The sequence below is a fragment of the Curcuma longa genome, chromosome 8 (assembly GCF_044706935.1).
Source record: "Curcuma longa cultivar G26 ecotype Majalengka, Jawa Barat chromosome 8, ITB_CL_G26_1.1, whole genome shotgun sequence".
NCBI lineage: Eukaryota > Viridiplantae > Streptophyta > Magnoliopsida > Zingiberales > Zingiberaceae > Curcuma > Curcuma longa.
In genome coordinates, this window is record NC_133868.1 from 937067 (window position 1) to 962264 (window position 25198).

Consider the following 25198-nt stretch of genomic DNA (forward strand, 5'->3'; position numbering starts at 1 on the left):
TTTTCTTTGAAAAAACTAATAATAAAGATAGGTCTCCTTTGAAATTCAGCCCAATTCAAACCGATCATTTTTTTTACTTTTTTTTTGTTGATTTATTTTAATATTAAAATTTAGATAAAAATAAAAAAAAAAGGCCTTTAAAATATTTATATTTTCTCTGAAAAAAATAAAAAGTAGGGTTTTGAAAATTTTATTTTATTTGTCCAACGACGCGTAATATAAACATTATGCAGTTCTCACTCTCCCTCAATAGTTCTCGGTAAAAATCAAAAGCATGAATTTTTAGTCCCACCTCGTACACGTTTACTTGCATTGATCCTTTATATTATGATTTATGGCTATTGTGTTTGCTGAATTTTACCGCGTTAACTGTTATTAGGCTTCTTAGTGGTTGGATCGACTCTGAGATTACTTCCCCGCACTCGGCCAGAAGGACTCTTTGTTTATACAGACCAATCATTACTCACCCCGTTTCAACGGTCGAGGACAACAGGATGGTAGCCAACAATATCTCCACCCCAATTCTCAACCCAACCATTTTCTATTAAAAAAAACAATTCTCAATGCTTTCTCCTAAATTATTTATTTGCATATTTATGCTGAATTATTGCATCAACCTCCTCAATTTTACTTTCATTTTCCATTCTATTTTGTTTTTATGTTTTTTTTTTTAAAATCCATAATACTACAAACTTTTAAAATTTGTCAAATTGTCTCGAGTGGCGATCTGTTCATTCATCTCGCTGCACACACGCTCACGTACGTCACGCTTTTGCTGTGCCGTTCTGCACGCACTGCAATTGAATGCCCGGATAGCCATGTTATCTGGCACATGGTGACGTATCGACCAGTCTGTTCCTCTGATATGCACAAAAATACACGTATAAGTTGATGGCTCATAGTCCTTTTGAGTCAGCTAAAATTTCACCACCCTTTTAATTTATTTATTTTTAAAGTGTTAGTGTATTATAAAAACACCCTTTTGCAAATTTCATATTTACTATAAGGGATGGATTTACTAGGGATGGATTTACTTAAACATTTTTCTCAAATGATGATATTTTTTTACTAAAATCCATTTAAGGCATGATATTTTTAGTGTCTTAATAATAATTCTATTATTGGTTAACTACTAAACTTCGCTGTTGAATTGCAACACATGGCATTCACGTGCGCCAACACATTTGATGCGCCGAACCAATTCAATTATTAATAATGAGTAGTTAATTAAGGCTCAAGGCATCATGTGATGCAAAGATTTGACTACCAAACGGCACGTGCCATGAATAATATAATTGTCTCTAGTTTGTTTGAATAATGTTTCAGCCAAGTTAGTTGAGCTTGGTTTATATTAAGAGCTCGGAGGAGGTATTACAGCCAGTCCATGCATGCGTAATTCTCATTGAATTGGGATTGATTGAATCAAAAGGCCTTTTTATTTACGGTCAAAAAGTAAACATATCTGTTGAATATAGTGAGAACATGTATGCTACTTTTTTACGGGTTCAAGATGAACTTTTTAGACTTCAGCGCCGTTTCAGATTGATTTTGGATTTATTACTTTGACCTTAAAAGAGGATGTTGAATTTGGAAAGACGTAGTAGGAATTTGTTCAAACGAGCATAAAAATTATTATTATTATTATTATTATTAATGTTGTTAAAAAAAAATTCTTTGAGAAAGGTGCGGTTTGTAGTTTAGTATTTAGTTTTGTTTTATACTTGTGATAACGATCGAACTAATTAAGGAGTGACTCGATATCATACTTCCACAGAATTTAAAGGAAATAATAATAATAATAAGAAAATAAAATACTTTTAGACGCACCTTTTTTTTAATACGTGGCAAAGATGGCGTGGAGGACTTGGCAAACAGTGCGTGGCGTGGTCAGCTACGTCAACACCGTCCGCGTACGTCTCGTACGCTCGCGTGCTCATCATTTCGCCTTCGTCATCGTATAAGGCAATCTTGTCCGTCCGATTGGTGGGCCATCGCCGCATCGCGCCCAGCCGACGTTGGCCCACGCCGCCAGAGAACACGGAGCGGTGGAAACAGGCGCGGCCCCGGACGCCTGAGCTGATGTTTCCATGATGGCATAATCGTGAATAGTCTCAAGATCGAGGGCATTTTGTTTCTGCGTCCCACCTTCCTCTTGTGTGTATGAATACTGGTTCAACTGCTTACCAGAAACTTAGCCGTCGAGTGAGGAAGTGGATCTGGGCCATCTGGTAGCGGAGCGGAGCCGAGGGAGGATGAGAGGCGATCGGGGATCCGCTCCGGTGGAGGCGTTGCCGTGGTGGAGGGCGGATGAGGACGCTGAGGAGGAAGTTATAAAGATCGAGCCGGCGGAGAAGAAGGGGAAGGCGGTGGTGGTGGTGGTGGAGGAGGAGGAGGACAAGACTGGGTGGAGGTGCTGGAAACACCCGATGCAGTCTCCCGGCGGAGTCTGCGCTGCTTGCCTCCGAGATCGCCTCCTGCGCCTCTGCCCTGACTGCGCGAGCCTCCGCCCGTGCGGCTGCTTCGCCTCCCCTTCCTCCTCCGCTTCCTCCTCCTCTGGATCCTCCAGATCTTGCCGATGGATCGCCGGAGAAGACGCAGGTTTGGGGCAGGTGGGGACCGTCTCCCGGCTCATCGCCAGAGAGCCGGCCTTTCAGCGGTCCCGATCGGTCGGGATCCCTCTCGTCCGGTCGCGATCAGTGGCGGCCGTTGCGGCGGAGGGCGACGATCCATCACCTACCTCGAGGGCGCGGGGCGGAGGAAGGGGATGGACCTTCTTCTGGCCGTTCTCAAGGTCGGCTGAGGAGGGCAAGAAGGATCCGCCGCCGCCAGGTATGTTCCGATCCAGGACGGTGGCGGTGGGGCGTTCTTCCATGCGCGGCTGGGGCGTTCCGGAAGAGGAGGCGAAGAGGAAGCCGGGGCGGAGGTGGAACTTTCCGAGCCCGATGAAGGTGTTCCGGCAGCTGAAGCAATTGACCAAACTCACAGAGAAAGAAATTTACCTTCATGCTGTGTGACGAAGTAGAATTCCAAATTCGAAGGAGTTGTCCGGATAAATAATGAACCTGTCCAGATCAAAATGAAGTTGGGAAATCCCAAGAACTCACAGATCAAAGGTTTGATGTGGAGGGGATGTTGTGAAGCTTGCTGTGATGAGATCCGGATGAAGGCATGTTGGACGGATGGAAAACAGGAGCTTCGGTGAGCTTTCTGGTGGAATCTAGCGTCCTGGTTGCGCAGATGGGAAACAGGAGGTTCGGTGAGCACTCGAGAAGAAGAACAGAGAGGCGCGGCAGCTTCTTCCTTCTCCACGCACGGCGGCCAGCGATCAGTGATGACAACCCTCAAATCCGGCACAGATCTCACGCGAGGGGGTGAACAGCGGCGCTATCCGGCACCGACCTCACGCGAAGGGGGCTAGACAGCGGCGCTTCTGTGGGGAAGACGAACAGAGCAGCCGATCAGCCCTTTAAAAAGGCCTGATCAACCCTAATTTTCCGCCGTGGACGCTCGATCGCGTGGAGGTATCGCGGCGTCGGGCTTGCGGGGAAGAAGCAGAGAACGGGGCGCGCGATCGTGTTCGCCTCTGCAGCAGTTGTGGCGGCCAATCGAAGCGGCAGAGGAAACAAAGGCGAGAAACGGGAAAGCAAAAGAAGCGAACGCACCAGGCGAAGGCGAAGGCGAGCGCGAGGAAAAGTCGGCGCGAAAACCTAACCTAATTGCTCTGATACCATGTTATCTAAAATAGCAAAAGAATCTTATTCCAATTACACGATATAAGGCCCTATTTATAGTTAAGAGTTATAGGGCCTATTCTAGAAAAAGTCTATAAAAAATAACGAATATTTATAACCAATAATGTCCAACTTTATTTCAGACTATCTATCAAAATTATAGAATCCTTCAACTTGTTGGTCAAGTCAAGTAAAAGTTTTCAGCTTCATATTTATGAAATATTTACTGTCAATCTGGGGATTTGCTTAATTTGATCAGTATTTATGTTTTTAGTGCAGATTCATATTGATACACTGATATAAGCATTTGGAGTTCAGACTCTTACACTATGTATCTCACATCTTTCTATGTTTCTCAATACACAAATAAATTATACTTAAGGTACTTTATGAAATGCTAACTACATAAATCTATAGGTGCATGCATTCTAAAATTAATACCTGGACTAAGTATACAATAAATATTTTTCAAAGATATTAAAAGTTTTGAAATCATTCCTTGTCTAATAACTAAAAAATTAGCTCCCCTACTTGGGAGGTCAAACACACTTTAGTTTACTATTTGAGTTAAAATTGCAAACATTAGTATTAATTATATAAATATATTGTTTAGATACCTAAAAATTTTGATTTCCTACTTGGTTAACTAGGTATGACTTTGGAACCCAAGTCATCTTACTTTTAATATTTCGGTTAACTAAGGATAAGTAAGAGACATGATTTTGATTTGAGCTATATCCAAGTCTAGTCTTATTGTAAGCAGTGCGTCTAGTATCAAGCATCATATTCAAATGTTTGGACCCAGATGTGAACTTACTTAGTGCTGACTCAAGCTTATTAACTTGGTTTTTCAAGTTAGAATCTCTTCCTTGAAGTTTTAAGACTTGAGTTGAGGTTCCAACTTGACTAACTTTACTTGATGAGTTAGAAGAGTCTTTTCCTTGAGGTCTATGACTTCTTTAAGTAAATATTTGACTTATGATTTGTACTTAGCTAAAGTTAAGTATGATATAGTGAGATAACATTTTTTGATAATTGAGTTTGTTTTCTTACTGGTCGACTCTATCTGAGAGTCACTACTTTGACTAGACTTGGAGGCTAATTCAAGGTCAGAGTCAAATTCAAATTTGTATGCTTTTTGAGTGACTACTAAGGTTAATAGGTTAACTCTGATCTGAGTCTGACTCAGATTCGGAGGAAGACTCATCCCAGATTGTCTTGAGTGTCTTTTTCTTTATCTTTCTATCTTTTTGTTGTCCTCGTTATCATTTAGAAGTGGACAATCTGTTTTGAAGTGTCCTTTATTGTTGCATTCAAAACATCGAACATTGGCTAAATCATTTCTCATAAACTTCTTAGAGAATCTCTTTCGTCGGATCATCCGTTTGACCTAGATTCGCGACTTCTGAAGTAGGTCATCTTCATTAATCGATGATCCGGATTCGATTTCTTCCTTAGGCTTGAATTTAAGCTTAAGCTTAGGTTTCTATCGTCTTTTCCTTTTGGTTTAGATTGGTCTGTTCATGCAGTTCAAAATTATAGAAAAATTCATCTAATAATTTTGGGCAGGTCTTTAGATACTTTATAGGTATCCACCATTGACGCTCATAGGGTTGTTTTTGGAAAAGCTTTTAGGGCGTATCTAATTAAGTTGTGATTATCAACTTGTCCACCTAGTACATAAATGTCGTTTAAGATTTCCTTGAATTGGCTATGCAGTTAACTAACAAACTCGCCGCCCTTTACCTACAACATGAATGTTAAATCTTAAACTTTAAGAGACCTTAACTTTTAACTCGAGTTGAACCACGGGACGTACATATATCAAATCGAAGCTTCTTCAGAGATCTTCTATTTGATATATTGTACGTCTCATGGTTTAACCCGTGTCAAAAGTTATAGCCTCTCAAAGTTTAGCATTTAACATTCACGTTGTAGTAGCTAATATTAAACCCTAAACTTTGAGATGCTATAACTTTTGACTTGGGTTGAACCACGGAACACACAATATATCAAATAGAAGATCTTTAAACGAGCTTCGATTTGATATGTTGTGCGTCTCGTGGTTCAACCCTAGTCAAAAGTTAAGACCTTTCAAAGTTTAAAATTTAACATTCATGTTATAGTAGTTACAAAATCGATTTGCTACAACTGAGTTACTATGCAGTTGTAGCAGCTACGGTTTTGTAGCTACTACACAATTGTAACAGCTATAGTTTCGTAGCTGTTACAACGTAAATGCTAAATCTTAAACTTTGAGAAATTATAACTTTTGACTCGAGTCAGAGAGCTTCAATTGGATATATTGTTCATCTCGTAGTTCAACCTGAGTAAAAAGTTATAGTCTTTCAAAGTTTAGGATTTAACATTGACGATGTAATAACTACGAAACCGTAGTTGTTATAATTGAGCTGCCACACAATTGTAGTAGCTACGGTTTCGTAGCTGCTACAATGTGAATATTAAATCCCAAACTTTAAGAGGCTATAACTTTTGACTCAGGTTGAACTATGGAACGCACAATATATCAAATCGAAGATCTCTGAACGAGCTTCGATTTGATATATTGTGCATCTCGTAGTTCAATTTTAGTCAAAAGTTAAGGCCTTTCAAAATTTAAAAATTAGCATTTATATTGTAGCAGCTATGAAACTGTAGCTGCTACAACTAAACTGTCACCCAGTTTCTTTTTATAGTAAGTTCATTGTAAATGGGAAGACGATGATACTTACTATCTAACACTACAAATGAGTTCATGGAATTCCCCTACGTCATACAAAATTAAATTTCTAATTTTTAGAATGTCCCAAGTCCATTAGTCTATTTCGTCCCAAAAGTGGTTGATGGACCTAGAGATGTCCAAATCACTCCAAACAAAATCCTATGTGCTCGGCTCAATTTTCTTATTACACTCATGTCATCAAACACTATAACCGATCATTTTTTCTAAACTCGTTCCCGCCTTAAGAAATGATGTTGGAGCCTCATTGTAAATTAAATGACGATGATTCTCCCTATCCGATATCACAAATAAGTTTATAGGACTCTCATATGATAGACAAAATTAAATTTCTGATTTTTACAATGTCCTAGGTCCATCAGCCGATTTCGTCCTAAAAGTAGTTGATGGACCTAGAGATGTCTAAAATCACTCTAAGCAAACTCTTATATATTTGGCTCAGTCTCCTTATCACACTCATATTGTTAAACACCATTGCGATACATTATATTGAGAGCTGCGATTTTTTTCAACTCGATTCATGTATTATAAATGATGTCAAAAATATATTATAAGGATCACGACGATCATACTCACCAACGACACCACAAATACGTTCCTTGGACTTGATTTTTCCAAAGATATCAAAGTTTTGATCTTTTGAACAATGAAGGTCCATCAGTTAGTTTCATCCAAAGTGATTGATGGACTTAGAGAATTCGGAATGATTTTAAACGAAGATATATGTACTGGTATAATGTTCTTGAATATATCCATGCTCTCAAATAACAATGTAAACAATATATTGAGAGCAGTGACCCAGAAGCGAACTCTTCAACGGAGACGAAGGAGGAGATTAGGTTTTTTTTTGGGAAAAAAATAAAGTGGCTCGAAGTTTTTTTTCCTGGATGAACAGTAAAAAAGAAGAGGAGGGTATTATGGGAAAGAGAATGGGAAGGGATACTTGATTTGGTCAATCTAAAAATGAGATACGTGTTTTGAGTAATACGCAAAATCAAGTACGTGGTTTGGGAAATTGTCGTAGATTATATAATAACTTATCTTGTTAGGATACACACTAGATCACTAGATGGACAAAGCATATACAAATACCCATGGTGGAGGAAAACATATAACATCGTAAGAAAAAACTTTGATGGAAGTCTGAATATGGAGTGTGGAGGCTGACATGCAATTTATAAGATTACATAAGAATTGACCTTAGAAGGAAAATGTATATGATTAAAATGAGTGGTCCCAATTAAATGTGGATTCTTCCTTTGTACTATACTAAATATGATGTGTTAAGGTAGGAGTATAAGTTAAGAATGATAATATTTGATGTGTGATAGAAAAGTATAAGAAAAATATGATAAGGATGATTGAAAAGTATAAGAGAGATATTCTTTAGCATTATCATTAATTTCTAGAAACACTAAATTAATTTTTAATCTTAGCATAGAAAAAAGAGAATATAGAAAAAATTTAACAAAGGAAATAACATGTAATTTGAAAATAATTATCAATATAACAACAACTAAGTGTTTAACCCATTAAGTAGGGTTGGCTACATGGATCCTTCGATGTCATTGGGCTTGATCTCCTATAATATCTTCATCTATACTTAAGTGAATTTTATCTTATTTTATTATTATTAACTAAGTCTTCTTTGGTCTCCGTCTTCTTCGATCAATGTGCGTATTTATTATGGTTTCTCAACTTAAGTAGGATATTTATTGGTCATTTAAATACATACCTATACCATTTTATACTGGAACTGAGTGAAGTATTTTTTAAATTTTTTTTCCCAAAGTGATGGCAGAGACATGGTTTTATCTCTTGCGTGTTATATGTCAATACTTTTGTTTTCTAGTTGTATGACAATACTTATCAAAATATGTGTAGGCAATGGTGGCTCGTGGAGACCTTGGTGCTGAACTTCCTATTGAGGATGTTCCCTTATTGCAGGTGAATATTAAGCTGCAAACATATTTAGTTTTACTTTGGCTGTTCTTTGTATGAGTGAATGCTGTTTCTAAAAGCTTAATATTTGAATCTAATATACTATTTTTCTTTTGAAATTAGGTTTTTTTACTTTAGGTCTTTGCACCACTTGTTTTCTAATGGAAGTAACCATCCTTGGCAACATAACTGTGAACTGACTTATCAGAAAACACAGATCCCAGATTTTACAAATTTCAACTTGAACATCAATTTGATGTCATTTCAGAGAGTGATTTGTGGGGCAATTAATTCTTTCTACATCCTAAAGATGTGATAGTTCTTATCATGAACTATGAATTATGAAGAGGGAGATTCTTTTAAGTGATGCTGATATCCATTGTTTGTGATTTTCATAATTGTGTTTTTTTTCCTCCTGATATGATGTTGATGCAGTTAAAAAAAATATAGCCTTCTAAAAATACATCTGTTCAATAGAATAAATCAGTTCATGATAGATATTTTTTCATATATTTTATTTTGTTCAAAAAATTTATATATACTTTTAGGGAATAATTTTCTTTCTTTTTTTTTTTTGAAAATTTCTACTCCTTTTTGTGATAGCCGATGGAGGCATGTAACTTGTTTAGATCATTGGCTGAAACACATAAATTTATGCTTTAACTATATCAAGTCTTGTATGATCATCAATTAGGGCACACAACCTAGGTCTTACCACACCCAATGGTATCAAAGTCCAACATTGCGCCTTTGCTTGCTTCCTCAACCTTATCCCATGCTTCTGTTTTGCTTGACTACATAGTTCTCCCTTATTTACTATTGGAAAACTGACAACTATTTTTGGTTTCTAATTTTGTAGGAGAAGGAAAATTAGTCGTGGAAATCCCTTGATACAAAGATTCAGTTTAGGAATAAAATATTTTAATTTTAATTTTTTCTATTATTTTGTTTCCTTATATAATCAATGTATATATACTTATTATTGTGCATAATGAAAAAGTAAGAGTGAAATTCATTCCACTTTTCTTGTCATGGTATCAAAGCTTTAGTGTTTTGTGCCTCTAAGATTTACTTTTTTTTCTGGGCTTCATTGCTGATTTATTATTGGCCTTCATTGCAAGCATCCATTTTTTTTCCTTCTTCCTATTGTATTAGCCTTCTTAGTTGGTACCTTTTTCATAGTTTGCGATGCCTAAGATTGTAGAAACAAACTACCCTCCTCAATCTGATGAAGGAGCGAAAAGAACTCATCTTCTAGCTAGGAAATTGCATAATATCCACCACTTTTTTAGACTCAATGGTCAAAACTATTTAAAAATAGTCTTAGCTAGTCCATACCTACCTAAAAGGTAAAGAAAAAAATTTGACATCTTCTCGGCATAGGACCAAAACAAGGTGATTTGAATTTTGATGCCTGAGATAAAGAGGATTCCATGACTATGTCCTAGTTATGGAGTTCAATGACACCAAAAATTAGTGATACATGTATGTTTCTCACATCTGCAAAAGATATCTATGATACCCTTTATCAAACATACTCAGAGGTGAAAAATGCTGCTTGCATGTATGGAGTCAAAGTAAAGATCATCGCTGCAAAACAGGGCAACAAAATAGTAATAGAATATACAAATATGCTATAAAATTTATGGCAAGAACTCAACCATTATCAGATCCTTTAAAACAAAGTGCCCGAGGATGCCGTAATCTTGAAGAAATTTATTGAGAAAGATCAAGTGTATGATTTTTTGGTTGACCTAAAATGCGTGACAAGGTTCGGATTCAGATTCTTAGCAAGGAAGATGTCCCATCATTGAATGAGGTTATCGTCTTGATTTGGGCTGAGAGTTAGAGAAACATTATGCTAAAACCAATGACAACTGAAGAATCTGGCATAGTTGCACAATAGAACACTAACCTAAATAAAGGAAACATCCCAAAGGGACTCTTGAGATAATCTTTAGTGCACCTAATATAAGAAGTCAAGACATACCAAAGATTAGTGTTGGAAATTACATCGAAAACCCCTATTTTAAGACAAGAATATGGTCAACAGGGTGATAAAAAAATTCAGCTACAAACTCATTATGTCTACTCTATAAAAACCACTCCACAAAACTCGATCCCTAACCTCCTAGAGAAACTACTCCTAACTACTTTAATCAGATTGAGATTGAGAAGCTCGAAGTTTATTGGGGTCATTGGAGCAATTTGATCACTCTTTTTCATTAGCATTCTCTGGTAAGTGCCTTTATCATTGATATCTATACAAGACTCTTGGGTTATTGATTAGGAGCCACAGATCACGGACACATTCCTCAATCCATTTTACAATATATTCACCTTGTCCTAGTAATAGAAAACTTATTGTTGCTAATGGTTATGTTACCACGGAGGCTGGTGTTGATTACATTCAGTTGAGTCCGTCCTTGTTATTAAAACATGTACATCTTCCAAAATTGCCCACTAGTCTCTTGTCTATTCACAAACTAACCAATGATATGAACCATAATATCTTGTTTTATCCCTCTTACTGTGTATTTCACAATCAACTTTCAAAAAGAGGATTGGACTTGGTGGCGTCTACTATCTTAATGCATCAGCCATATACTCAACTACTTTCAAGCATGTTTTCTCAGAGTCTTATTTTTCTGTTTCATATAATGATCTCATTTGTGGTTAATATTTCCGTCTTGGTCATCCTTTATTTATATTTTAAAAACAATGCACCTTTCCTTGTTTAAGAGTGTTAAATTTGAAGATTTTTATTATGAGGTATGTGAATTTGCCAAATAAAAAAGGGGGTTCCTTTCCAATGAGCAATGATAGAAGTTTTTTACTTTTTTATTTGATTTACATTGATGTATGGGGCCCCTCTAGAATTCTCAATGTTACAGGAGCTTAGTGGGTTATTTCTTCATTGATGATTGCACTAGAGTCTCATGGATTTTCCTTTTCAAACATAAATATGATGTGGCCACTATCCTTTCAAACTTGATTACCATGATATATAACCAATTTAGTGTCGAAGTAAAAAAGGTTCGGTTTGATAATGGCAAGGATTATTTTAACTAATTTCTTTCACTATATTTTCTACAAGAAGGGATAGTTCATGAGTCATCCTAGATATACTCTTCAACAAAATGAGGTTGCTGAGAGGAAAAATAGTCACTTGTCAAAATTTGTGCTTTGCTCTTCCAATACCAAATTCCAAAATCATACAGGGAGGAAGTTGTCTTTACTACAACTGACATTATAAATTGACTACCCTTTCAAGTCTTAGGCAATCAAACTTCTATACAACTCCTCTTTTAGTTTTATCCTAATATTCGAACCACAAATAATCTCACTCCTTGAGTCTTTGGTTATTCTATTTTTGTTCATGTGTCTGGTCACAACAAAGATAAATTAGATCTACGAGCAATCAATATTGTATTTGTTGACTATTCTCTAACATAGAAAGGCTACAAGTGTTATTGCCTATCTACACGAAAATTTTATATCTTTGCTGATGTCACTTTTGGGGAAGGTGAATCATTTATCTCTCAACCTTATCTTCAAGGGTAGTTTGGCTCTATTGACAAAAATAAGGCAGAAGATCTACTCCTTGACCTACCCATCTCACAACCTTACTCATTTTGGTCCAAATCATCTTCACAAGAGCCATCCCTACAACCTGAATTGTCCCCACAAAAACTTGATCGTGTGCAAGTCCAAAAGTTAAATTCTACTTTTCAAAATGAGGTATGCACAACCCAATTTTCTCTTCTATTTCATCAAGTTATAATTTACCTTTTGCCTTAAAAAAGGGACAAGAGTGTGCATTAAACATCCAAGATATCTATTGGTCAAATAAGTGATTTTCTTCATCTCATAAAAGTTTCTTAGCAAATTTAAACATCATCCCAATTCCTAATACCTTATATGAGACTTTGTCTGATGAGAAGTGGAGAGAAGCTATAAGAGTAGAATGGAGTGATGTGAACTTAGAGAACTTAGAGAGAAGTATGTCTCATGAATCCATAACAAATTGTCAAAAGAAACAAGGAAAGTCTAAATCGATAAGATGACTGATAAAAACCTTGATCTAATGCTTAAAGAAACACAACTTGATGTATAGAAGGTAGAAGACACCATAACCTTAGGATTTATGTTGATAAGTCTAAGAACGCCACAAGGGATTGCCTTAATAAGTTCTAAATTAAAGAGAAGTGAAGAGAAGCTATAAGATAGAGTTGGAGTGATGTGAACCCAAAGAGAAGTATATCTCATGAACCCACAACAAATTGTTAGAAGAAATAAGGCAAGTCTAAATTGATAAGATGGATGATAAAAACCTAGATCCAATGTTTAATGAAGTATGAACCTGAGGTATAGAAGGTAAAAGACTCCACAATCTTGGGATTTAGGTTGTTAAGTCTAAGAATATCACAAGGGATTGAGAAGTATGTCTCATGAACCCACAACAAACTGTCAAAAGAATTAAGTCTAAATCAATAAGATGAATGATAAAACCTTGACCCAATGCTTAACGAAGCACGAACCTAAGGTATAGAAGGTGGAATACACCACAATCTTGGAATTTACATTGATAAATCTAAGAACGCCACAAGGGATTGCCTTGATAACTTCTAAATTAAAGAGAAATGGAAAGGGGCTATGAAAGTAGAGATGGAGTGATGTGAATCCAAAGAGAAATATGTCTCATGAACCCACAATAAATTATTAGAAGAAACAAGAAAAGTCTAAATGGATAAGATAGATGATAAAAACCTAGATCTAATGCTTAATGAAGTACGAGCCTGAGGTATAAAAGGTAGAAGACGTCAACTTTGGAATTTAAGTTGATAAGTCTAAGAACACCATAAGGGATTGCCTTGATAAATTCTAAATTAAAGAGAACCAACATATGAGAGCCTCACTATACTTTGGATTGAAAAGCAAGCAAAAGTTACATGTGTGGCTGCCACCCTTTATTTATAGCTATAGGATGACCTAAAAATCATAAAAGGCTAAAAGGAAGCCTATTTAGAAAAGGCTTAGGTAAACTACATAGTTAGTTTGGGTTTATGTCACTATTACAATCCAAATAAAGGTTAAAATTGAACCTACACATGATAATTGTCCCTACTATATAGAAATGGATCTTAAGTGGCTAATTAAGCTCATCTAAGACTTAAATTAAGTTGACTAAGCCGCCTAACTTGCTCTTTGTACTTAACATATTCAATTAGCTCATTAAATGCTTCCTTCATCTTTTTAGCATTAACCCTTATAATTGAACCTCCATTGATATGTAATGGATCATCAAGAAGATCTAGAGTGGAATGCTCCTTTTCTTCCATAGCCTCAGCTTGATCTCCATCCTTTGTTTATTGGGCCACAACTTGTTCTCCATCTTTGACTCCATCATGGAGCTGCCACAAAATAAAAGAACAGTGGGATGCAAATGGGTATTTGCCGTGAATACAAATTACATAGGTCTCTAGAGAGATACAAGGTGATGTTGGTGTCTAAGGGCTACACACAAACCTATAGAGCAAACTATTAAGAGACATTTGCACTGGTGGTTAAGATGTGGAGATTCCACTGGGCTTTGGAGGAGGATAAAAGGCAGAAAGGTTTGCAAACTGAAAAAGGCATTATACGGAGTCCCTATGGTTCGAAAGGTTTACAAAGGTGTTTCTCAATGCTGGCCATACATTATTCATCAAACACATTCCTTCAAGGGGGAATTACTAGGAGTTACTGCTCTTATAGTGTTTGTTGATGACATAATTGCTACTGTGAACGATAAGAAATGAAAAGAGGCCTTGAAAAGTTATTTGGCAAAGGATTTTGAGATCAAAGACAGGGAGCTTGAAACACTTTCTTGGGATAGAAGTAGATCGGTCTCGATAAGGTATCTTCATTTACCAACAAAAGTATGTGGTCTTGATAAATTAATCTGTAAACTTGCTTCAATTTCAATTGATTCCCATCATAAACTTGGAGAGCCGAATGATGATAATTTAGTAGGCAAGGAAGGTTTCCAGAAATTAGTTAGGAAGCTAATATATTTAGCACATATTCGGACAAACATCGTCTATACCGTGAGTGTGGTAAGTCATTCATGCACAACCTAAAGAAGTTCATCTACATGTTGCAAAACGGATGCTCCATTATCTAAAAGCTAATCTAGGAAAGAAAGGTGAGGGGTTAATTATTGAAGCTTACGTTGATACAACTAATGCAGGATCTCTGGCTAATAGATGTTTTGCCAAAGGTTACTGCACGTTCTTAGATGGTAATTTGATTACGTGGAGGAGTAAGAAACAAAATGTAGTAGCTCAGTCAAGTGTAGAAGCATAGTTCAGGACTATGGCTCAAGGTGTGTGTGAGCTACTATGGTTGTAGATTATCCTTAAAGATTTCAAGATAAAGTGGGAGGAGCCTATGAAACTATATTGTGACAATAAGTTAGCCACCAATATCGCTCAGTACAACATGACAAGACAAAGCATATCAGGATTGATAGATACTTTATAAAGGAGAAGTTAGACAACAAGTTGATTTGTACTTTCTATATGCCTACAAAGAGACTTAATGGGCATGACTTCTCAATAATTGTAACCAAGATGGGAATGGATGATATTTATTCATGAGGGGCTTGAGGGGGAGTGTTGAAAAGCTAACAATTATTTTAGGGTAGTTTCTGATTTTATAGCAAAAGGCAAAAGGAAATTAGTCTGATTTTATAGGAAAAGGAAATTAGTCATGAAAATCCCTTGATACAAGGATCCAATTTAGGAATATATTTTATTTATTTATTTATTTATTATTTTTTGATTTTATTAAAAATAAAAAAATATGGATAAACTCACTGGATACATCTAAGATATGTTACTATGTTGCATATTGTTTGTAGATGATATGGTTTTAATGATGACACACATGAAAGAGTAAATGTTAAGGTCGAATCTTGACGGGAAATACTAAAAGTGATATGAAAATTTTTAGACTTAGTAGAGTAAAGATAATAAATGTAATTTAAATTTAGCAATATTAGATGTAGTAACACAATTATTAAAATACGAGATGATAAGTTACCTATGACTGAGAGCTTTAACTATTAATGATTGTTTTTACAAAATGTTGGAGTTGAGAGATGTCTTATATAGAATGCAAGGAAGATGGTTAAAATGGAAGAGAACATTAGGTGTTCTTTATGATCATAAAACAACTTTAAAACTTATAGGGAAGTTTTACAAAAAGGCAGTTAGATCATATGCAGTGGAATGTTAGGCTATGACTCGAGCACACAGAAGATGAAAATTGCAGAGATAAAAATGTTAAGGTGGATGTACAAATATATGAGGATGGACAAGATAAGAAATAAGAATATTAAAGAGAACAACAAGGTTGTGTTTATTGAAGGAAAACTCCGAGAGACACATTTAAGATGCTCAAGATATGTACTCAGATGATCAATAAATATTTCAGTTAAGGAATGTGAAATTATGACAAATACACACATTAAATAAGGAAAAGGAAGACCAAAAGAAGACTTGTTAAGAGTAAAAGCATTTCTAGAACTTTTGAATTTTTATTAAATTAAGGTTTTAACAGAAAGCAACTACCCTTCAAAAGCTTTGAAATCACTTATTAAGTTTGGAAGGACCTAAGATGACTTTCACTCTTTTTTAATAAAAGTATAAGTATTCTTGTAATCATCATGATAACATTCCTACCATATTTCCATAGATTTTTGAGTAACAAGTGGCAAGCTTCCATAAGTAGTATGTTAGACCACCATACTTTAGCTTTGTGTTAAGTCCTCTATAGGAGAATAAGGTTTTAAGGAAGACTTTAAACTAGTAATCATTTTATTTTAGAGTGAAGTATAGTTTTGGTAGTTAAATTTACATTGGGTTGTTCTTATTTTATATTTTAATTTTTTTCTTTAATTTGTTTAGATTGGAATCTTGGAAAGGAATTTATTCAATTATCCAATGGTAGAACATCATTTGAGAAAATAAAATTCTCTTTGGTGATTCTAGTTACTGATTTGTTTATCCTCATGCTACCTTAAGTGGTACTAAATCTTTGTGTGAATTTTCATCATTTTCTATGCAACATCACCAGTGAGTTCTAAAGAACTCAATCAAGGACCATTGTTATCTTGTGGTGCACCATATCCCTACATCAAAATGTTTGAAATGTCATGGTATATGAGAACATTGCCTTATCATCCTTTTTTATCTTCTATAAGGGTAGAGGTAGACTTAATCCAATAAAATTATTTTTTAAGATTGTATGTTAATATCTTAAAATAAAACTATTATTATATAAATTTTCTCTCATGGTTCTTGAATTGAGATGGATTCATGGCAATCCTTAATTCTTATTTGGTCAGGATGGTGTATAAATAATGAACTCAAGAAAGAGGGGGGGGGGGGGGGGGGGGGGGGGGGGAGATAACTTACCTTTTGGACTAGATTATTTCTTGACATTGATATATAACTTTTTTATTTAAAGGATTTCGAAGACAAGTTGTCAATGGTACGAGTGTTACCGTGTCTCACAATATGCACTGATATACATCAGGATATCAGACCAGAGTATTAAGAACTCCCTGTAAAGGATCGTAGGTCTTGATCATCATCGTGCTTAGAGCTTTTGAATGTCCAAAGCCTATAACTAAATATTAGTAAATTTGATCTTGTGCATAATAGGCGGACTTCCATTCATCACAAATTCTTATTTTAATTTGGAGATACCAAATATGCAACTTTAGAGAATAAATATAATCTTGCTATCAAGTGTAGACATGAGAAACTTGTCCATGTTGACATTGATGAATCCATGGTTTAAACTCTCATAACGGGGAGGCATGTTTTTCCACTCTTGCATTGAGATGTCAGCACGGATTCAGACAAAGCAAACTTGGGACCTTTGACAGAGGCTTCTAGTAACAATTTATGGGGAGATTTCCACAGTGATGATTCCCATGAAATTCCAAATATGTTTCTCTTCCTTATTCCTCCTCTCCACTGCTTCCTTTGCCTTCATGCTACTAGGGTTTGACAACAAAGGGGGCTCAGTGAAGGGAATTCTTTGTTTTTCTTTGGTGCTGACTTGATAACTATTAATGCTTTGTACGACACAAAAATAGCTTCGTTCCAACAATGGATCAAGACCGCAGTTCGGAACAAAACTTTAAACTTTGATATTGCATTAAAGCACACCCTACAAACACAATCATTCTAATAGTACCCAAAAAATGAAAGGACTCAAGTTCCCTGATAGAGCCTTTTTTTTTTTAAATGTCCTTTATAGTTGTTTAGTTCACCCCATTCTTTTAAGTTCTATAATAGTGTGGATGTTTAGCAATTGCAAAATCAAATGATATTAATTGCATCTGAAGCAATTCATAAAGAGATAGTTCATTAGTCAACTTAACAATGGAATAAGTGTGCTAGAAATAGTTAAGATGAAATAAAATACAATATTATTTTAAACCTAATATAAATAAAATATCATTGAAATATAGAGCTGAATTGGATGATTTTGTTAACTTTTACTGGTATTGTTTCTATCATGTAGTTGTTTTATCAGTGTTCAGTTAGTTTTTCATTATAAAATAAGCATCATATTTCACTGTCATTATTATCAGAAACATGGCATTTGTTGAATTATTATAAGTTCAGTTCTTACATTTTGTAAATGTAATACATATCTATCCTCATTATTCATGGGCTTTGTTAAAGTTGAGGTGCTTAATTTTTATTTTCAGGAGGAGATAATCAGAAAGTGTAGGAGTATGGAGAAGCCAGTGATTGTAGCCACAAATATGTTAGAGAGTATGATAAATCATCCAACGCCAACTAGAGCAGAAGTTTCGGACATAGCAATTGCTGTTCGAGAAGGTGCAGATGCAATAATGCTATCTGGTGAAACTGCACATGGGAAGTAAGTTGTATTTATATTTTGTTTTTGGCTTGACAATTCTACTTTATGAATCCGTTTTTGTACCAATCTCATGAACCTTTTTCACAAAGAGTTACTTTAACAATAGCCTTAAAGAGGCTTGAATATGATAGCATATACACATTATCACTAATCGGGTTGATAATTCCAGCGTCGGTGTTTTAGTACAAGTGAATTAAACAAAACAATTCTAGAATTGCCTAATTGTGATTTAAGTACTGTGTTTGGTACCACTTGGACAATAGTTTCAGTCACCTCAGTGATTGAGTCAACCTGCAACTGTGGTTTCCAAATTACAATCTAAAAGGATGGTGATTTGTAATTTTTCACCTCTCACAAGGTTGTATAAATATCAAATCACTCTTGGTTGAAGTGCTACGTTATTTCTAAATCAGCAGGGCGACATTATCAGCTTTAGAAATGTCTTACATAATGAAAATTCAAAGTAACTTTTCTGAATGTGCTTCTAGGTTTTCTAGCGAAGCCATTTGACCATTAATCTTATGCTTAACTGGTTACTTGCTTAATTTTCCTAAGCTATCCAGTGAAAGCTGTTAAAGTAATGCATACTGTGGCACTAAAGACTGAATCAACCAGTATGGTGCACCAAGTTCCTGCTACTTTTGCTATGGTATCAAATGCTTAAGTCAATACTGGGCCTTCTTCTGTTTACATTTCATGCTTATCTTAAACCATTATGCTTTTAGAAAACTGTATGTTTTTTCAGGTCATGGATGGGATGGAGTTTTCTCAAAGCCAAATGAGTGCTATGTTTGCTTCACATGCCACAACAATGGCAAACACTCTTGGCACAGCTCTCATTGTTTTCACGCAAACTGGTTCCATGGCTATACTTCTGAGCCATTATCGACCTTACTCAACTATATTTGCATTCACTAATCAGTAAGCGGACTAAGCTAAATTACAGATTTAGAGAAATAATTAAAATGTAGACACTAGATGAAGTTGTAGTTCACTAAAATTTAAAGAATAATATATTTCTACATCTGTTCATGATAAAAAGGCTAGGAGACTTTAATTTCTAGTTCAAATATTATGATCATACAGGGTTTGGGATTTAAAATTGCCCAACAAAATAAATTGATCAATCATTCAAATTAATCCATTATCACACTTGCAACTAGGTTTGCATCCACTAATGAGCACTCTTGACTTCTAGTGTTTTATTGTGGATCTATTGATGCCTCCTCAATATGATTATACTAAGACTTGTTAATCTACTCTAGAAATATGAGCATTATAATAGTCAAGACTTACATATTTTGGAATTCTCGATCTGCAATTTTAAAATGTGAAGTCTGTTGAAAAGTTCCCAAAACTCGTTTGGTCTTGTGGAATGTTTGGCAGGGAAAAAATAAAGAAGCGGTTAACACTTTATCACGGGGTGATGCCTATATATATGCAGTTCTCTGCTGATGCAGAAGAGACCTTCTCCAGAGCCCTTAATGTCCTCTTGGTATTGCTAATGACTTCGTTAATTTAATCTCTTTCTTTGTTAATTTTTGTTTGAAACTACATGTTTTAAATTTGATGGGGCAGAGTCATGGGCAATTGAAGGATGGAGAAGATGTCACACTGGTTCAGAGTGGAGTGCACTCAATCTGGAGACGAGAGTCAACACACCACATTCAAGTCCGGAAAGTTCAAGCTTGATTAGATCGGAGTCTTCATGATTCTTTTAATTATGTAGATAAATTCTCGGTTAAACATAGTCCAGCTTAATTGGATCCTTTGAAACTATTAGTGAAATCATAAGATTGTTGTTAAATTGACTGATCACATATTAAGTTCTAGTGATGTGTTAATCAACCTAGGTATTTTATTGAAAGGGTGCACTTAATTCTATGGTTTTCCCTTTAAAAGGGTGCATGAATAAACTCTTAGGAGCATATAGATGGCTATAGTAGAACTACTTTGTGGTCACTGGGGAAAAAATTGAAAATCTAGATATTGTAAGGTATGCACTTAAAGTTTTTATTAGGATTATTTTCTGATCAATCATGGTAGATGTCCACAGTATTAAGGGATCTTTCCTTAGTTAATCTTGATGATTTATTTTGTCACTTTGAACTCTATGAATAAGCTAATGTGGTCTCCAAAGAGAAAGATATAGCTGTAATTATAGGAAAGGAGAAAGAGAAGAAGGAATCATCTACCAAGTCCAAGCAAGAGTAAGAAAATGAAGGTGATCTTCTGACTAGTGTGGTGGTGCACTTCATCAAGAGGATGATGTGAAAGAACGAGAACTTCAACACTAAGGACATGAAATATATGTTTTGAGTTCCAAGAAGTCAAAATCAAGAGGTACAAAGTTTAAGCCTAGTGTTGTTTATTTTGAGTGTAATAGGAAGGACAATACAAAATGTGTCTGGAGCTCAAGAAAAGAGAGGAGGAGGACACAAGAAAGAAAAAAGGAAGTCTTAGTGGCCTAAGCTATGTGGGATGAATCATCGAGTCAGAGTCATCAGTTGAAGAGCTTCACATGGAGTTATGGCCATAAACGATGGAGTTGTTGATTCAAGTGAGGAGGAACCAACTCAATTAAGTGAGGAGACTTCTATGAGGAAGCATCATCATCCCGTGACGATCAGGCAAACTCTCCAAAAATTGATAAATTATTTCAGACAATACCATGCTTAACAAACTCCCCTGCTAGATCCAAAAACAAGGTAAAGGGACTTCAAGAGGATATTAAGTCTATAAGAGGAGGTGCATTCTAATCTCATACATGTGAGACTCAAGAAAAAGCCTCTTTATAAGTTGCAAAACTTGAGGAAGAGAATGCATCCTTGAGGTTGATGGATTTCATCTTACGAAAATAAAATAAACCAAATTGGTTTGGTTCATGATGGAAGATATTTTGGCAAATCAAAAGTGATGAGGGGCTTCATCTTGTGAAGACGAAATGAACAAAATTAATTTGGGTTAAATTAGAGGTTGTTAGTTATTACATCAAATGATTTAGTTTTGAACTAAATTGAACCAATTTTGTTTGGTTTGAACCAAACTCAAGTTAATCGGTACATGGATTCTGGTTAGGAATCCAATAAGATGTTGTATAAGATATGATATCGAAAAGAATGAATAGTTGGCATTAAACCCTAATGGTCAGGATCAATTACAACCATTCAAACCGTAAAACCCATTAAACCTGGTTTGCTATAGTACCCGATCTGATTTAGTACATTAACCAGAATGATTTACTACAGTAAACACTAAAATTTAGATCAAATCAATTTATTTTTTTTTAAATTTTGGTCTGGTTTTTTCTTGCAGTTCTTCCTTTCGCTCGGCCCCCGCTTGCTTGCACGCGCGCGTGAGAAGAAAGCTTCTCGCGGTGGCCCGATTCTGTCGGCTTCTCGTGATCCCACGTCCGTTGGTGAGAAGAACGTGGCAAACGCAATTAAAGCGTGGTCTGCGTGTTAGATTGGAGATGTGTCCTAAGGCAATCGCCTTACGGTTATACTATTTATTAGATAAATAGTAATTCACTATTTAAGTGCACATTCTATATGTGTTTGATTGGATCTTAAATTAAATACTGAATGTCTGTAGTACGATTCATAGCATGAGAGAATTTGTGATTGGATCATAACTCGTGAGCATCTCTACATGTGTAATTATGAATGTATTGAAATTATCCCTAGTCGAGGAATTGATGAGCACGAACGTCATCGATTCTGTCGAGACTAACACATTTTGAACTCCTTGGTTAGCCAAGCAGTTGATCTCACTGCTGGAGACATTGGATGTTGAGAGTTAAATGTGGATGTTGGTTAAAGGTAACCAATTCATTGGAGTGACCTGCTTGAGACTTCATATGGTTCTATTCATATGTCAATGAAGATCTCAGTGCAGCTTAAGTGTAAGTTTTCTTTGACTTGCGGCATTCAAGTCACCTTGGTCATGGAGGCTTATACTTTGACATCTTAAGTAAGCATTTCCGAATAGGTGTGGACTTGAGATAATTGGGCATAAGTCAAAGTATTCGAAAGTGTTTGAATAACCCATAAAGAATTCACTGCTCTTTGGAAAAGGAGACGTATACCTTGCGACCACTTGTCAAAATCTAAATTCGTCGCAAAATTTGGATATTTTCATCCCTATCCTACTCATTTATAGGTTATCCCATAGATACATAACGATCCGATCGGATCGATTCAAATTTTACATTCAACCTATTTATACAAACATAATAAACAACCACATTCATTCCACCACATTCATTCAACACAATATTCATTCCACCACAAATACAAAAATATCAAATCATATAACATATAAAATGTTTATACAACCATTTCAATCCACTACATGATAACATGTTCATATAACAGCTAATCAACTCCACTACATGATACCAAATCAATCAACATGATATAAAATATAATCCACAACATTCAGTCATAATAAAAATCCATATCAAATGATACAAGTACTATAAAGAAGTCTAAAGACGAGAAAAAGATACAACTAAATCATTCTTTGCCCTTCGGAGACTCTGCTTCCTTCTCCATTAATATCTTTTCTCGTCCTGTATAAGAAAACAAATAAAGAAAAAGTATTATTTTTAAAAATAAAAATAAAACATATAAACTAAATATGTAAAGACTTATCTCTTTCTCTGATTTTGCTTCACAAATCCTGCATTTGAGAGGAAGGCAGACACCTTCATCCCAAATGCAAACTGAGCCAACTATGGCCCTAAGTAATGAGGATTTTTTTTTTTTTGAATCCATTCATGTAATCTTGTAACATGACCTGGATGGAACTTTGTAAAAATGATTTCCATAATGAATAAATGACATGATTGGTCGCTCAAAATCTTTTATTAATGAATTGATGACATGTTTTGGAGGTAAACAGAGGAACAGAAAATAGATAAATAAGTGTATGAAGAGGAAGGTGGCCAGATGACTCAGTGCAATGACTGTAGTAAATGGGAATGGAATGCAGAATGGCAACCACTTCTCTCTAGAGGATATTTTGGATCACATGGATGATATAGGCCTACCACAAATTGGAAAATATAATAGTTCTTTGCTTGTTAAGCAGCAAGGCAACCCCCTTAATAAAAAAATGTATAAAGTATATAAAGTGTTAATAAGCTTGATTAGAATGCCGATAACACAAGTTCTTCACATAATACAATAAACCAAAACTTGAATTTACTACAACATAAACAATAACAATGAATAAACACACTAGCTTTCCTAAAGGGTAACTTTGTGTGGAAGACCATGTCCAAAGCACAAGCTAGTCTGGTGTCCAGAAGGATGAATGATATACAACCTTATCCGGGCACAAGGAAAGTAGTTTCCATAACCTAAACCAACATTAACCCGGTGACATGGAAGCAAATTTATCTTTGTGTCAAGGTTTTTCTACTAAGATGCTTTACTTTCTTTACGATTTTAATCAAGTTAAATCAATGCAAGTACTAGATTTAGAGTTGACCAGGAGAATGTGCAATGATTAATGAATATGCCAACAGAGCAAAAGTAATAGGAAGTTATAGCTGAAGACTTTAAGTTTGTTAGTAACATAGAAACAATTTTTGACAAAGATATTTATTGGATTGACCTAGTGCATTATAAGCTATCCAATGATCTAAGATTGAAATCAAATTCACATAATATTGTTAAGGATACAAAGATGGTAGATTGGTATAACTTTGCATAGAATGGATAAAGTAAATAAAAAAAATTAGCTCAGTATCTGTTAAGGTCATTACCTAGAACATTTACTAGATAGACTTTCTCTAATAGAAGCACCTTCATCCCAAATTGCATTCGATGGAAATAGAAATCCTAAGAGCAGAATGGATCTTAAAGGATCCATCAAAGTAGTTAACACTCGGAGCCTTATCCCTTCATACGAAAACTAAGGGGGGGGGGGGGGGGGGGAAGTCCATTCAACATTTAGAATCAGATAACATCTTCATACTTAAAGAAAATATACTAGAAAGGAACTAATTAAGCAGAAAATTCATCAAAAATCACAGAGACAAGGAAAGTACTCCGCAAGGAAACACTTGAAAATCTCAAAAAAGAAGAACAATATATCATGATCTAAGTCCGGGGAGCAAACAATCCACCCAAAACCCCCATTTTTCCAGAAGAGACGACAATAAAATCCAAAATCCAATCCACAGTGCAATCGAAGGAGGGTTGCTCCAGGCTAGATTGAAATTAGCAGATCCAATCGCCACACCCATGCCACGAGCAACGAAAACCAGCGAAACCACTAGACGAAGCTAGAAGAAGCTGGCAAAGACTACCTGGCATCCAAAGATCGAAACTTTAGGGCACCTTCTGATGGACTACAATGCTTCTCGCTTCCACCGCGACGTCGTCGTCCACGGATCGCCTCTTGTTGCCTTCCTTCCTACTCATCGGTAATCATTCGGCAAAGCCCAGGAGAGATAGAGACGCAGTTAGGGAGGAGCTTACCTAGCCAGAGACGCGAGGAAAACTTGGAGAGATCCAACAGAAGCGGCGACGGCGGAGATTAGCGATGGCGAAGGCATGCTGCGGGAAGTGAAAACGTGAGAAGGAAGGAAGTGAAAACATGAGAAGGAACAAAGATCGGCAGATCCAGGGTTATTTGGGAAATTTGGCGATTGGTGATGAATTTCAAGTTCATCGTCAATTTGGCGACGAAACAAACCAATTCGTCGTCAAATTGGCGACGAAACTGGGTTTCGTCGCTAAATTTTATCGAATAGGTAATTTAGAAATGGCTATTTTGGATTAATTTGGCGACAACAGAATTGGCGACAAAACTGTGTTTCATAGCC

General features: G+C 35.8%; 2 protein-coding genes across 3 annotated transcripts in view; both read left to right on the plus strand.

Annotated features, from left to right (window-relative positions):
* Nucleotides 1-20208, plus strand: part of LOC141833058 (pyruvate kinase isozyme G, chloroplastic-like) — a 22870-nt gene extending 2662 nt beyond the window's left edge. Inside the window, exons 7-12 of one of the 2 annotated variants that reach the window (XM_074720452.1) lie at nucleotides 8356-8418; nucleotides 18185-18360; nucleotides 18916-19009; nucleotides 19106-19281; nucleotides 19747-19855; nucleotides 19939-20208. In XM_074720452.1, coding sequence (XP_074576553.1) covers nucleotides 8356-8418; nucleotides 18185-18360; nucleotides 18916-19009; nucleotides 19106-19281; nucleotides 19747-19855; nucleotides 19939-20052 — 732 coding nt within the window. In that variant the 3' untranslated portion in view covers nucleotides 20053-20208. The remainder of the gene's footprint in view (nucleotides 1-8355; nucleotides 8419-18184; nucleotides 18361-18915; nucleotides 19010-19105; nucleotides 19282-19746; nucleotides 19856-19938) is intronic. The other variant, XM_074720453.1, reaches the window with a different exon arrangement.
* Nucleotides 2161-3014, plus strand: LOC141833105 (uncharacterized). Its single transcript, XM_074720497.1, is given in 2 exon segments — nucleotides 2161-2176; nucleotides 2179-3014. Coding segments are annotated over 2 exon segments (852 nt in total).
* Nucleotides 20209-25198: the final 4990 nt, after the last annotated feature.